At 46.2% G+C, this 16,198-nt stretch overlaps 1 protein-coding gene across 1 annotated transcript in view; it reads left to right on the plus strand.

Annotated features, from left to right (window-relative positions):
- Nucleotides 1-7,299: 7,299 nt before the first annotated feature.
- LOC146797039 (myosin-4-like) overlaps nucleotides 7,300-16,198 on the plus strand; it is a 37,227-nt gene continuing 28,328 nt past the window's right edge. The window contains exons 1-8 of the mRNA XM_085629648.1: nucleotides 7,300-7,435; nucleotides 10,320-10,538; nucleotides 10,650-10,793; nucleotides 15,333-15,489; nucleotides 15,576-15,603; nucleotides 15,712-15,832; nucleotides 15,923-16,015; nucleotides 16,114-16,177. Of these exons, the coding sequence (XP_085485774.1) occupies nucleotides 10,335-10,538; nucleotides 10,650-10,793; nucleotides 15,333-15,489; nucleotides 15,576-15,603; nucleotides 15,712-15,832; nucleotides 15,923-16,015; nucleotides 16,114-16,177 (811 nt within the window). The 5' untranslated portion in view covers nucleotides 7,300-7,435; nucleotides 10,320-10,334. The remainder of the gene's footprint in view (nucleotides 7,436-10,319; nucleotides 10,539-10,649; nucleotides 10,794-15,332; nucleotides 15,490-15,575; nucleotides 15,604-15,711; nucleotides 15,833-15,922; nucleotides 16,016-16,113; nucleotides 16,178-16,198) is intronic.

Here is a 16,198-nt window from a genome sequence, read left to right on the forward strand (position 1 = left end):
TTGTTCATGTTAGAATGATAAGCTTTCTGATATTTTTCATGTTCCACTTTTTAATACTCAAAATGTGAGTTTGTACTTGCGTATTGTTTTATACATATGTCAGTAGTTATTTGTTTCAACACCTAGTAACATCGTAGTATCACACGATTAACCGGTTCTATAGCGTTACATCTACGCGTTTGAACCAATCAGAGTTTAATTAAGAAGTAGAATTCAAGTTCACACGTATATACTTTATTCCTATTGGTTAATAGATACGTGGTATCCCCATACACGCAAGAGTCCTAGACGGGTCACGAGTGTGTAGACACGTCATTTTGACGGAAACCAATCAACACAGGTTTACAATAGCATTAACACGTGAATTCCCATAAGGCAATCGTATTGGAAGACTTGAACAAATTCAAACCAATCAGGACACACTTAAATACCACAGACACGTGAACGTCCACTAACTCGATTTCCATTGGAAGACGAATACGCGGCAATTTTACACCAGGAAGTAAGTACAGACATACTCACGCAAACAGAGAACAACTAGGTTACCGGTTTTTTAGTTTTATCTATCATTTTCTAAATTTATGTATTTAGCATTAGTGCACTGGATAAGAGGTTAATACATTATGTTAAGGATTTAAATACATCATTCGAATGTGAATTGAGATAATACGAAAAACAGTTACCGTTTTGGTAAACTAAAGGAAGTTGTTTGTATTCACTTTTATATTGACATTGTTTTTTTAGACCGCCCTTTTTTCCACCATTAAATCTAGAGATGCATTACCCTCCAAGAGTAGCGAGGTATTAGCTAGAGACTGTCCATTAAATAATCAGAGTATTGTACTAGTTCTTTTGTACTTCACATAAGAGTTAAATAGGCTGAACAGCCCTGTAAATTTCCTTTTTTTCTTTCCAATTACAGACCCCCGAGGAAGGGTCTACTTATCGACCCGAAATGCATTGGGTGATTGTAAAATTGTAAAAAGACAGTAAATTCAGAGGAAATAATGAATTTGCAATGGAGATACAACAAAATGTTTGTGAATAAACATAAGGATGATAAATCAAGAGTACGTCTTTGAAAGAATTTCTTTTGAAAGTTTTGATAAGAATTAGACCTATACAGGTCTCAGTATACCTGTGCGCGCCACCAATTCGAAAGTAGAACCCACCACTTTCGACCAATTTGACTTGAGCACCACTAAGGAGTCATAGATCATCTTAACTTTCTCAAGAACACAGTGGGCAAGCTTCTCACATCACTCCCTCAAGGGAGAAGAATCAGAATTGTCACATTGGGTTTTATGAATGAATTCACGATGTTATATATTTCTCTTGAGGAATGTGCTGCCTGCTTGCTCTTATTCGCAAAGTCCTTTAGTTTGGCCCTGTGTATTCCCTGATGGTGCTTTTTATAATTAGTTTCTAGGCATTTCCTCATCATATTGGTGGCGCCTCCATTTTCTTTTATTCTCGTCTCTCACATTCTTTCTTTAACTCTTTTGGCTCTGATGAGAACCAGCCTATACTTAACTCTTGCGCGGGGAGATCTTCTGGTGTGTCTAAGTACCACCTCTACTAATGTGGATTCTACCCATTCACTAAAAGCTAGATAGGAGGCACACACCTCTCCATCCAGTCTGGGGGTGCCCTTGCTCAGAACTGTTTGTCAACCAGGAATGTCCATTTATGACCATTGCCTTGATTGATGAACAGGGTCTCTGTTCTGTTTGGTCAGTCCATTTTTGGGGATAATGGATTGAATTAACAAGTGATTGGGCCACAAGATTGGTATAGGGGCACACATTTTCATGTACAGAATGTTTTAAAAATAAATGGGGACCAATATATGGCCCTCTGCATGGGTAGACTGCTCTAACCGTTGTGTCAGCTGTATTGCCGCTAGGTCATGCTTGAATTCGCTAGCCTGTGTGACCACCCGAGGGATGCTGATAAGGCCATGGTGGTGCTGATAAGGCCATAGGGTAGCACAGTGAATTGAAAGTGCTTGTGGCCTACCTTGAACAGCAGGTAATGCCTGTGGGCAGGCAGGACGAGGATGGGAAAATACCCATCCTGCATGTCCAACACTACCAGCCAGTTTCCTTGGTATAGGGCAGACAAGATCCGAGCATCTTGAATTTCTCCATTTTGAGGAAGAGATTGATGGGTCAGAGGTTTAAAGTAGGACAAAGACCTTTGTTCTTTTTGGGTACCAGTAAGTAGCGGTAATAAGTACCAGTGCCTACTTCTGATACTGGAATCCTTTCTGTAGCCCCCTTGACAAGGATTCTGGGCACTTCCTCTCAGAGCAAAATAAGATGATCCACCACCAGTCATTCTTGAGATGTCGGTAGAGGGGCAGGGAAGGACTGGAAAGGGAGGGGGTAACCCCTTTGAATGATCGGCAAGACCCATTCATCCGATGTTATTGACTGTCAATGGAGGAGGTGAGTTGGATTCTCCCACCAACTGGACACCCATGGTCTTGCAGAACCAAACTAGGAGGACTTACAGCCTGCAGCTGTCGGGGGCGGTGCGGGGCCGGTAGCAGACCACTTCTGGCTACCATTCCCACATGGTTGGTCACGTCCTCGCACAACTTGGGAAGTCTGTGCAGGAAGGTGGCTAGGGTATGGCTGACGCAGTTGAACGCCCCTTCCATTGCCACAAAAAGGGTGAGAAACAGACTGGGGGCAAGGTGTTACTGACAGGCCCAAGGACCTGGCTGTAGCCCGCATGTCTTTGAAGTGCTTCAGTGCTGAGTCTCTCTTCTCACCAAAGAGACTTGTCCCATCAAAGGGCATGTCCATGAGGTTGGCCTGGACATCCCCCAAAAAGTCAGATGTTCTCAAGGCCACCGTCGGCGAAGCCGTTCTGCTCAGGGAGTCAGTCGTATCCACACCACACCTAATGGTGAACTTTACTGCATCCCTCCCATCTCTCACTGCTTGAGAGAGCACCGTCCGGGCCTCCTCCTGGACCTGTGGCAGCACTTGCGCAACCGGTTCCCATAAGGAATGTGAAAACCGGCCCAAAAGGCATGCGGTGTTCACCGACCACAATGCTAGTCTGGCAGAAGAAAACATCTCCTACCCAAGTGCGTCCAGCCTCTTGAATTTCCTGTCTGGGGGAGCAGAACGGAACACTCCATGGGATGTTGAGGCTTGAACTACCAAGCTCTTATGGGTAGGATGTTGGCTGAGGAAACTTGGACCATCCGGGGCAGGGCGATGGAGGATTACTATTGTCCTGTTCACAGGAGCCAGCGTGCTAGGCTTGTACCAAGTGACTAGAAAAACATCCGTTACTGCTTCACTGAAGGGCAAGGGGGTTCAGATGAGGAAGCCCCAGGCTGAAGCACTTCGATCAAGAGGTTAGTTTTGACCTGCACTAAGGGCTGCTTCAGATCAAGGACCTTCACTGCCCTCTTCGCCACCATAGCATAAGATGCTCCCTCCTTCATAGCCACAGTAGGTGGAGAGAGCATACCAGCATCTGGAGAGTTGTCCAGTCCACTGGTTTCTGCAAGCTCCTCATATTAGTCCAACACCTCAGCATGAGGGTCTAACTGGTGTTCTACAGGGTCCAGTGACCCCTTCCACTCTCCTTACATGCCTGTAACTTCTTCAAAACGTTCATGCACCGACTTGGAGCTTCTGGGCTCCATGGGTATTGTTATTGGTGTTGATAGATGCTGTTCCGACTCCAAGTCATCGGGAATCAGAATGGGGCTGGGGCCGCAGATGGGCACTGGCGGTGCCAGGAGCATCGACTTCAGGACCGGTGCCGGGGAATGTCATGTTGGTAAGATCGGCATCGATCCGGGATTGGATCCATAAGACCGCACTGGAGTCAAGGCAGGAGCCGTCAGTGCGAAACCTGGTGAGGCCTCTTCCGACCCTGCGGGGCACGGAGCTCACCGGAGGGGTTGGCCCGCTCACATACTTGGTGCATGGCCTCGTAAAGCTCTTATTTAAGCCGGGGCGGCTCCAGTTCCCCAAAATGGGGGGAGGTGCAGGTTTGGACTAGGCATGGGCTCCGCAGAACAATGCCTGGAATGTCGATGTTCCTCTCTCATCTCGTTAATCCTCCACGGGAGAGGTTAAGTCACGGTCCATCTAGACTTCTTCTACTTGTGCTTTCCCCCCCCCCCCGAGTGTCCCAAGGACCTCAGTTGCGATGAAGAAGACTAGGGGCTCCTGGAGCAGTCCTGTGACCTTCTCTTCCTCGAACAGGATGGAGATCTCCGAGGAGGTGCATTAGATGGAGTGTCAGAGCACAACTTTGAGTAGTGGTCGCACTCGAGACACCATAAGCACACAAGGTGTGGATCGGTAATCAACATAGTGTGGTGACAGGCGCCTCATGACTTAAACCCTACCTTTCTAGATCTCATCCTCTACACACAAGGAAGAAATCTTTGACAAAACGTCAAAAAAAATTCTGTTATAAAGAGGCAGAGGGGTAGCTCTTTTACAAATCAGCGCTAACTGGCGCAGAAAAAAAACAATTGATATTCGCGCGCCTGGGAGGCGCCTATATTGGTTACATCTGGCGCCAACTACACCGATGACACCACACGAAACAGAACTGAGCCACCCGATGGCACAAAGGGCTACTCCTCAAGCCAAATTTTCCAGATCCAGTCTGATGCCTGGGAAATTTAAAGGTAAGGAATCTGCAGCTAGAAGTTTCTATAAGATTTAACATATACTGGATTTCGATATAGACATCGCTGAGCAAGGCATTATAGATTCCTGTTCCTTTAACTGGACCACTAGTCTTGCTCCACGTCATGTCCAACATCTCAGACCTGCTGACCCATAGGCGGCACCTCCTGGCCACAGGGCGCACTGTGGGAAATATCTGTGTCCTACACCACTAGAGTGTGCCGCATGATGAATGTCTCGCCAAAATGTAAAAAAACAGCCTCATTCCAGTGTCTTATCTAAAGTGTTCAACACAAGGCTGGCACCTTCCTCCATATTGGGGAACTCTTTCTAACTGAGAGGACTCCGTGTACTCAACTTTAATGTAGGCATGCGCTGTCGCAGGAGGGAGTGTTAGACGTTTTGGCTCATTCCCCATCCCATCCTTGGAGGAGATCCTTCTCTCATTTCCGTCATTCCCCCACCTTATCTCCCTCCCATGGTTCATTGTCTATAGGGATGGATATGTCCTTCTGGTTCGCTTTTCACAGCACTACATAGTCAGAACTATTTGTTATTTCCATTGTGCGTCTTTTAATGGGGGGTTCTACTGGAGTCCCTGAAATTTTCTCCTTTATCGAGCTGCCCCAACTATGTTTATGTTTATGTTTCTATCTGTTTATCGTTATACCGCTGTCCTTGGTCAGTGCAGTCTCTGTGATTGCTACATACTTTGGTTGGTGCCACAATCAAGATTAACTTTAAAAAAAGAGTGTTTGGTCAGGAGAAGCAGAAACTCGGGATTTACAAGGTACCACAGTGGTTAGAGTTGGCTTTACTAATAAGAATATAGTTCTACCCAAACTAACCCATTTTATCAACCTTAGGATAATAAAAAACCCAGGGAAAAAACATAAAGGGCCTCATTTATGAAAAGTGCTGCATCGCTAATAAAAAACAGCGATGCAACACTTTTCATTGTGCCCTCCTTGCGACACCTTGGATATGCCGTAGTTACAGCATGGCACTCCATGTTGCAAGGATTGCCCAAATACGTCAGGAATCCGGACATATATGGTGGATCAGTAATGACGCACTGCTGGAATGTGTCGGAAAGCAGACACAACTTCAGCAAAGTGCCTGCGTCAGTCCTTATGCCCGCTCTTATGCCTGCTTTGAAGAAGGTGTGGGGATTTGACGCAGTGAACTCGTAGAAGTGGCGCACTGAAATCTCATAGACTTCAACGGGGGAACGCCCACCCTGCATACATTATACATGATGCGGGTATCATGTAGCGCAGGGGTTTACAAAGGGGTTTACAAAGTGACACATCCGCCTAGATGCGTCAGTTTGTAAATATAGCGCAGTGTGGCGCATTGTTTATGCCAATGTAGCGTTACAAAAAAGTGACACAACAGCGGTTTAGCGCCTCATAAATAAGGCCCAAAGTTCTAAGCTGTACTATCAGCAGCTCTTTAATGGCAGTTTATAGGTTAGCGTGCTACATTATTAGGATTGTAATTTATGAACTGAAAGTAAAAATAGGATCTCGATGACAAAAGTCATGAATCGCTGAGCTATCCACATAAAAAAACGTTTTGGGATCTGCATGGTACATGTTCTTTGCCGCAGGCATATTTACCGTCGCGCTACTTTATGGTGAGATAAAATTGTCACAAAACAAAACTCCCGGCCTCTCTCTTGTAGGAACATCAATCACCAGAGGTATCTCGACATGATCACTGTTACCTGAAAACTTCTGAACACACAATGAACTCTGCAGCAGGTGAGTTTAAACCTATAAGTGGTGATCCCAATCAGGGGGAAAAGGAACTGATGAAAGGCTTGTTGGGACGATCGAGTAGAGGTGATACCCCAGCGCCTTGAGACCCCCACGGGTGCGAAGTGCGCTTCACAGATCCCTTATTGATTGATTGTGATAGGGAAGGCTGGGATGAGAACATACCAGGGGTCCTAGAGAAAGGCTTTCCAGCTGCCCCACATTCACCCTGACCGAAGATTCAAAGAGGAAGCCGTGCTTCCGGTTAAGGAGTTTGGCTTTCGACAGGAAGAAATCAACACCTTATAAAAGAGGCCATTTAATATTGCCTGGATGGATTTGTTGCAGCCACCCTGGGTGGCCGCCTCCTCCATCAGTGGTAGGCTGCATTAAGAGGGATGCTGTAGCCGCCTCAGATTCCTGGCATAGGCAGGCGCCGGAGCCCCATACGTGCACACATAGCTCCGGCATCACTAATGTTCTATCTATGTTATAGCCGCCGCCACTTGGCATCCACGATCATGTTTAATTGCCGCAGTTATTTATAGGTTTAAGTGTAGATTTTGTCGCATTCGGTTTCTGATTTCCACCAGTAGAAGGTCACCCGTGCTGAATCAGCAGATGGGCCTGTATATAAGAAGGGATGGCGTCCCACTGCTGCAGCTTCAGACTTTCCGGTAAGTGCAGCAGCTCTGGGCGTAGATTTAAGTCGTTTTACAGCTCGTTTGAGGATGTGCAGGAAAGGTACCTCTCAAGAACTCCCACAGTTAAGGCTCCCTTCATACCCTCAGGCACCCTTTTCCCCTCACACCGAGTCCTGACAAAACTAAGCATTGTGACAAAAATGAAGCATTCCTAACTTAAAGTGGAAAAGCATGCACGTAGCTCAAGTTGCAAACAAGCAAACTGTGATGTGATGTTTGATCTGAATGACTTATGTGCTGTGCTTTCTTACAGGGGCTCCGTGAAGGTTTTGGTTTCTGAAGCTAAAGGCATTGGGAGGTAAGACTTGAGTCCACTGAGGAGGACATGAAAGCAAGAATCAACAGGGTGTCATCGCCGGCTTCTGCGCCCTTGGTTGCACACCCCTGTGGTCCTTGCACGGGTACTCAGTGCTGAGCTGGATTAGTCCGAGTCCAACGGGAACTCCTACAAGTGAGCGAGGTGGTGGGCAGAGAAGCCTCCCTAGAGCCAGTGTGCGGGTGCACTCCCCCCAGGAGGTTGCACTCCCCCCCCCCCCCCCCCCCCGATGCTGCACCCTAAATAAACAGGGGAACACCGACACGGGCTCCAGACTCAGGTGAGGCCTCCCATCCACAGGCACTGCCTGGGACCGGCAAGGTTCTGGTGAGAGGAGGCGCAACAGATAACTTAGCAATGTTCCCACCAAGAAAAGATCTTTGTAGCTTCGCCGTCGTTCATTTGAAGGAAGCACCCACAATGTCAAAGGCACAGTAAAGTCCAAGATCTAACTTTACGACTTTTGGTATTCAGAAAGGGCATTTACCAGTAGTACATGCAAAGGGCATTTACGAATAGTAAATGCCCTTTGTGAATACCGAAAGTCGTAAAGTTAGACTTTCGTCTTATTTTTCCTTTGTGAATCGGGCCCCAGGCTTGCTGCGCTTCTGGCCAAGAGGCCATTCCCGTGAGTCTGGGATGTAGTCACTCCCACAAAACTCCACTATTTCCAAACCTCTGTCGTTCAGACTTTAATAGCAGAAGGTAAATGGGGGTTGCAAAGAAGTTTAATTCAGAAAAACTGGGCAGCACATGTCACCCTTATAATGCACTCTTGGACAAAATAGAACACCCCCACGACTAGCTCTGAGATCCGTGGATACCTTTTCTTCGCTTTCTGAACTGGTGGAAGAGCTGCAAAGTGTAGAATATACTCTACCATTACATTAGAGTAAGGATGGCTTTAGACTGCTGTGCATGTACCAAATCATATCCAGGAAACGCAAATAACTCATATTAAGAGGCCAACTTCTGAGACCGACCTGGAACACCTTATTTATTTATTTATGCAATTTATATAGCGCACAAATACCCTGGGGTGTCTCGGCGCTGAATTTCAAAAATTCAACAAGTCTCTGTATGGCACGAATAACAAAATCCGTGTTTATTTTAATTGAAAAAAAACTTCCGTATGAAGGTAAGGGTTATTCCTTGTTTCCTCCCACTGGAATGGCACATTTCTCAAGAGCTGTAGATGAAGTAAAACTAACACGGTCAAACCAGGGAGGGGCACATAGTCCCATCTAACAAGCTACTGTAGTGCACCTTCCAGCAGTCTGGCCTGGGGTTACCCCCTTCCTGGCACCTGTTCAATGTGAGACAAATTGTCATTTGCTTCCCAGTTGGGTCTCTGAGGCTGGATCGCCAGTCAGCCCTCCAGGGGACTGAAGTCGACTCTCACTTTATGAAGAGGGTTTTATTACAGCGCTTAGATGCCACTGCTAGTTAAATAGCTGCTTGTGGGTCGTTAACTATGTATTTATGGAACCTGACTGACTTTCATGGGGCCATAACTTTGAGCCTTTAATGGCCTCAGTTGGGATTCCCTACATTGTGAGGCAGATTGGTGTAACTCTTAGGCGGTGGTCAGTCATTGCTTGGTGCCGCTGTCCCATATTTAACAGAATGCGCTTAAAGAAACTCTTCCTTCGAACAGATGCACCGTTAAGAGAGCCTTCTCTGCAGTTTTTAGACAGCCCCCCACCCCTCCGAACAGTCTACAAAATCACATGGTGTTTTTGGGGTCGCGAGCAGCCCTTCTCTGCCTAGAGGCACTTACCATAAAAGATATGGCACACACCAACTTGTTGCAGGACACTACTGAACAGTCAATCACCAGGGACAGTACATTACCCTACAAAATGCATGCATAAGTGAAGGAATGACGTGAACACATGTTTAATGTGCAACATTCAACTGAGGGATAGGTCTGCTTTCTAAAGCTGAGATTCTGACACCTGTGTCATTTTTTCATTGAGCCCCTTTCAATGTATAGAATGTATGATAATCCACCTGGTAGGAGCGGGGTGAGAGAAGGAAATGAGTTAGATATGTGTGGCTGAAATGGCCGAAGAGGGTATTTATGTTTCGCAATATTACAGGAGTTTCTTTGAGAGAGCACATCCAAATGAATTAAACTCCCTCTACAATCTATAGTTTTTCGTCCATTTATGTAAAGATTCTTGCACCTAATGCACATTTCAGTCTGTTTTCCTTGGAAGATTAGTTTGCTTAGTGTGCTGGCTAGTGACAATAAGGCCAACCTTTCCCAAAGTTCACCAGCCGCCACTGAGTCAACACACAGTGAGGACTGAACCCTTTCTGCGACAGTGTGAGCTGGCAGTGTGCTGAAGGCGCAGGCTGGAGAGCGCTGGAAACGCATCAGGTCTTTCAAGCACAGCAGGCTTCACGCATGATGCAGCACAGCAAAGGGGATGATTGCTCTGCAGAGCCCCAGTCAGGCTCCAGCTACATAAATGCTGGCCTCTCTGCACCGACTACCATAGGGCTCCAATCCGAGGGAATTGTGCGGTGGCTTTGGTGACTTGGACTCCTATCCACAGAAGAGTGGACAGAGACCATGAGCTCATCCCACGCAGGCCTCTGAACAGACTGGAAATGACGACAAGCGTTTATCTTTACCTGATCAGAGTCAACCACCGACCCAGAAGTGCAACTCTGCACTGAGCTGCCCGACTGAACTGGTGTGGTTATGGGTGATATTTCGAGCTCCATCCAATATACATAATTAGCAACGGCTGAAAGGCCATTCGTATTTCCCACTCACCACATTTAAAGATACGCAGAGGTATGTTTGCAGGAGTAACATGTATTCTTTATAACTGACTTGTTTTTTTAACCCTAGTGACTGTCGGCAGTCATGTCGTCGGACTCGGAAATGGCGGTGTTTGGGGCGGCTGCGCAGTACTTGCGTAAGTCTGAAAAGGAAAGGTTGGAAGCCCAAAACAGGCCATTTGATGCCAAGAACACCTGCTTCGTAGATGACGAAAAAGAGCTCTTCGTCAAAGGAACCATCACGGCCCGAGAGAGTGGCAAAGTCACCGTGAAGACCGACGATGGAAGGGTAAAAATAATCTTATACCAAGAATGGCGTAAACAAGCCTAGCATCAGAATGCAGCCAGACATCTCTGCTCAACTCCAACTTTATCTTTGCATGTCTTTCCTTCTTTCTAGACTGTAACAGTCAAAGACACTCAAGTCTACCCCCAGAATCCTCCCAAGTACGACAAGATTGAAGACATGGTCATAATGACCCATCTGAATGAAGCCTCCGTGCTGTTTAACCTCGCCGAGCGCTACGCAGCCTGGATGATCTACGTGAGTACGAATGGGGAAGTTTGAAAGGTCACTAAACATATCCCAGACACCCCAAAGAATGTCCAGCCAATGAGCGCAGCCTGTGCTTTGCCGCCCGAAAAGCAAACCTATGTACACCTTTGAGACTTATCACACTGACTTGAGGAGTGCCGAGGGGCCCCTCTTAATTCAGTCCATTTAGCTCCACAAACTAAATGAAGCAGCCATTTGCTCGTCACAGGTTAAGGTTGTGTTTACCCAGAGGGGGTTTACACCCATAAAACAGTTTACATAAATTAGCCTACTGAAAAGTATCAACACACACAATAGCTTCAAATTGCAGAGAACGTTGTTAGTATTTACATAAGACATATAGGCAAACGAAGCGTTATGTCAAAGAGTATGTCCCATACATTCCATGAAGCCAAGCACAGAATATCACACTCTTACTTATGTACATGACTTCACTGGAGGGAAGAGACCCACCATTAGTACCAGAAGCAGAAGCTAAATACAGAGAGTGGACCTCTGCGACCAATGCCAACCACTGAGTCCCCAGTAGGTATGATGCCTGCCCCAAGCAGAAGCTAAATACAGAGAGTGGACCTCTGCCACCAATCCCAACCACCAACCACTGAGTCCCCAGTAGGTATGATGCCTGCCCCAAGCAGAGGCTAAATACAGAGAGTAGACCGCTGACCAATCCCAACCACCAACCAATGAGTCCCCACTAGGTATGATGCCTGCCCCAAGCAGAGGTTAAATACAGAAAGTGGACCTCTGCGACCAATCCCAACCACTGAGTCCCCAGTAGGTATGATGCCTGCCCCAAGCAGAGGCTAAATACAGAGAGTGGACCTCTGACCAATCCCAACCACCAACCACTGAGTCCCCAGTAGGCACGATGCCTGCCCCAAGCAGAAGCTAAATACAGAGAGTGGACCTCTGCGACCAATCCCAACCACTGAGTCCCCAGTAGGCATGATGCCTGCCCCAAGCAGAGACTAAATACAGAGAGTGGACCCCGCGACCAATCTCAACCACCAACCACTGAGTCCCCAGTAGGTATGATGCCTGCCCCAAGCAGAGGCTAAATACAGAGAGTGGACCTCTGCGACCAATCCCAACCACTGATTCCCCAGTAGGTATGATGCCTGCCCCAAGCAAAAGATAAATACAGAGAGTAGACCTCTGACCAATCCCAATCACCAACCGCTGAGTCCCAGTAGGTATGATGCCTGCCCGAAGCAGGAGCTAAATACAGAGAGCGGAATCTGACCAATCCCAACCACCAACCACTGAGTCCCCAGTATGTATGATGCCTGCCACAAGCAGAGGCTAAATAAAGAGAGTAGACCACTGACCAATCCCAACCACCAACCAATGAGTCCCCACTAGGTATGATGCCTGCCCCAAGCAGAGGCTAAATACAGAGAGTGGACCTCTGTGACCAATCCCAACCACTGATTCCCCAGTAGGTATGATGCCTGCCCCAAGCAGGAGCCTGTGCAAAACAATGGTTCTGGTAAAGATAAAAGGGCAGCAGATGGCAAAAATAAGCATTGATAAACTCAACAGACCTGGCACTGGTCTAGTGCATACACACAGTCACGCACACACACACACACAAACACATACACATGCACACATAAACACATACACACACACACACACTCATGCACATCAAGTTGAAGTGCAGATGCATAGCAAAGACATGCAGGTATCCACAAATCCCAACAAATTCTGCATTCATATAGGCACAAATCCATTTATAACTACAAACATAACAACGCACATGTATACCTAACAGCACTCGTGCAGGTTTACTATCAAGTATTTATCCATGCACTGTTTTAACAATGCATGGCAGAGCAGATCTGGGCATGGGCTGTGAGGAAGAGATTAGCCTAATAATAGCTTTTCATTGGTGCCTGACTTTAACAGGGCCGCCATCAGTAAAGCGGCTGCACTCACAAGTCTTTAACTTGTGCAACACGTCACAGAGATAAATGAAGGACTTGGAATGCATTAGATGTCCTAGTAGCTGCTGGAAATTCTGCTCCTGTAGTTTGTGATATTTATTCATCAACACTATCCCACAGCTTTAGGAAGGCTGGGCTAGGGGTGTGGCGATGTCGTGAAATGTCCTATTCTTTGTCTGGGTGTGTTAGAGCTGGGGAGGGGGAGACGAGATGTCTTCAGAGAAGATCATTCTTCCCCTATTGATACTTACCCCAGGCCTATTGAAAAATTTAAACAGACATTATACCTTAACTCACACTGTCTCACAAGCCAATCACAGAATGGCTTTTCGTTGCACTCATACAAAATGTGACTGGCATTGCCTAGTAGATGAAGGGTTCAGGACCAGTCTCCAACTCTACACATACTGTCTTTTGGAATGAAGCAAAGTGAGAATGACAAATGGCTGAAGCAGACATACCAAAAGCCACTTTCTATAGTGAGTATTACTAAGACTATGATGCATTCATCTTTGAGTTTATAACAGACTGGAGAACCAGCCAAAGCTGTCCCTAGTCCACACCCAATGAGTAACTCAGTGCACTCCTTTACACTAAGCAACAGACATACAAATATTGACTATCTGGGAACTATATACTGATTGATACTATACAATAGCTTGTGCAAAGCTACAGTTTAACAAATCTACGAGAATGCAGCAAACATGGCAGGAGGCAAGAAAGCACTGAGAGGGCAAGCAGGTTAGTGGGAGCTTAAGAAGGCCAGACACAGTGGCGGCTCCTCCATTAAGGCGAAGGAGCGCAACCCCACTGCTTTCTGAGCAGTGAATTAAGGAGTCATAAAATGATAATAAAGCATGTTAGTATCATTTAAGTTTTCCTTGCTATGCCGATTCAAGGGCGGGGCTGGGCCATCCTGATTGACACAGGGATACTGGGAGGAGGAGTGGTCCGCACTGCTACAAATGCACTTGTCTGTTTGGCCGGCCATCTTAGGCTGGCCAAACAGACATGCGCACTTAGGTTTCTCTAACCCAGCTGTATTCCACAGCCGGGTGGAGAAACAGCACAGACTCCCTGTACCTGAGCGAGCATCAAACCAGTCCGCTCAGGCCAATCCTCATGCTGCTCTCATGCTAGGTATTGCATGAGAGCAGCGCCTGTATTGGATGAGGAGCCTATGATGTTTATCAGGGACTACTGGGAGCAGGAGAGCAGAGAAGCGCCGAGATGCAAGGCAGCTGGCAGCATCAGGGAAGTCTTTCATTTATTTATGTTTAACCACCACCCCTGTGCTCCCCTCCCGTACTCCACCCACGCTTCCTCCACCCGCCCTACCACTTTTTACTTGTATCGGCCACCACTGCTAGACATCCCTTTGTGCATCACCACCCTCTGCCACCAATTCAAGAGACTAAACCTGTGCTCCCAAAGCACACCAGCAAACTCAGCCCAAAATGGAAAGATCCACATATCTGGGCAGTGGATGCATGCCACGTTTAGGGTCTATCACAATACAAAAGATAACTTATTTCCACAATGCAGAGAAGCACCCAAAATGATTTACGTAGATTAAAACCTGTGGTCATAACAGCGTGGCAGTCACCACTTTGTAGTTATGATTCAGGACAGTTTTCCATTGAAAAGGCATTTTTTGAGATGCCGATAGCTTTTAACCCCATAGACATATATGCATCGAATTTGGCCATTGCATGCATAGTCTAATGAGTCCCGGCATGCCAATTTTGCAGGGGAAAAATTCTGCTTGCACGTAGTCAATAGTGCTTAACAGATTTACATCAAACTTCACCTGGACCTAGAACCCTACTCAGAAAGTGCTTCCTTTGGTGTAGTATCATTCCCTTTAGTATTTTTGGAGATATAAGCCTGTAGAAATGGTGCAGAGCAGTCTCGAAAGTTTAGCACTTTTTTATTCTGTGCTCTTTTAAGTCATGATTCAGTCATTTGAGCCTCCTGTCAATCACATTTGGAGTTTTTGACAAATGTCATTGGCTGGTGAAGGCCTCTGGAAATAATTTTTTTGCCATCTTGAATACATAAGTCAAGTTTGATTCAGGACGTCTGAGCTGTGGGGGGGGGGAATGCACAGTAATGGGCAGACCCCAGTTGTTCCACCCCAGGGGAGTGCTAAGGGGCACCCAGTGACGTGCAAAAACTCAAGTACCACAAGAATAAAACGCGAACAGAGTAAGTCGCAATTTCAAGTAGTGGATTTGATTTTCATTTTGGGAATAAATTGCGAACTGGATTCGGTTCATAATTTTTAAGACGGTAAAAAAAGACAGAAAGCGCATGGCTCAGGGAGACGATGAGAGATAGAGAGGGAGCGAACTAAGAAAGAGGTGGCAGGTGAGGTGGAGAGCCTGGGTGTGGGCCAACCCCGCTGCGCACTATCAAAGACCATGCACAGTGGGAGCTGGTGTTGGTAAAGTGTCTAATAAAAAGAAAACCTTACAATTCACTGACAAAGTTGAAAATAGATTTATGCCTTAAATTATTTTGCTTTGGCCGGCCATTAATTTTTACATTTAATAAAAATCCCTTTCTTTAATTTCAGACTTACTCTGGTCTTTTCTGTGCCACTGTGAACCCCTACAAGTGGTTGCCAGTGTACAACCCCGAGGTAGTGGCTGCTTACAGAGGCAAGAAGCGCCAGGAAGCCCCACCTCACATCTTCTCCATCTCTGATAACGCCTATCAGTTCATGTTGACAGGTAATGGTTTACTTGATTTAACAGTTATGATTTCTACTGAAATATAGCATTGCTTAACGCAATCTTTTCTGACATTCCTTGAACAGATCGTGAAAATCAGTCTGTCCTGATCACGTAAGTAATACATCATTAGTAGAAAATTGATGAGCTTAATTTACATCACCAGCTTTATGTGGCTGAGGCACTTAAATGAATTGTTCTGAATGTCCTATTTCTCTACAGCGGAGAATCTGGTGCAGGAAAGACTGTGAACACCAAGCGCGTCATCCAGTACTTTGCAACAATTGCTGTTGGTGGTGGCGACAAGAAAAAAGAGGCCGCCGGCACAGGCAACAAGATGCAGGTTTGTTTCTCTGTTCAATTCATTTTAACACCACACACTATATGTATGTCAGACAACGTAATTGATGATGAAACCTTGGTTCTCTAATAGGGAACGCTGGAAGATCAAATCATCCAGGCTAACCCTCTGCTGGAAGCCTTTGGTAACGCCAAGACTGTGAGGAACGACAACTCATCCCGTTTTGTAAGACTTCCAATTACTTCCAATTCAGGGGATTGAAGAACCAGTTGCTGTCTCTTAATAAACACCTAAAATAATTCTACCCTCTATTTACTTTGTAGGGTAAATTTATCAGAATTCACTTTGGAACCACAGGAAAGCTGGCTTCTGCAGATATTGAAACATGTAAGACATACACACACATAT

This window comes from Triturus cristatus, chromosome 10, assembly GCF_964204655.1.
Source record: "Triturus cristatus chromosome 10, aTriCri1.1, whole genome shotgun sequence".
In the NCBI taxonomy this organism is placed as follows: Eukaryota; Metazoa; Chordata; class Amphibia; order Caudata; family Salamandridae; genus Triturus; species Triturus cristatus.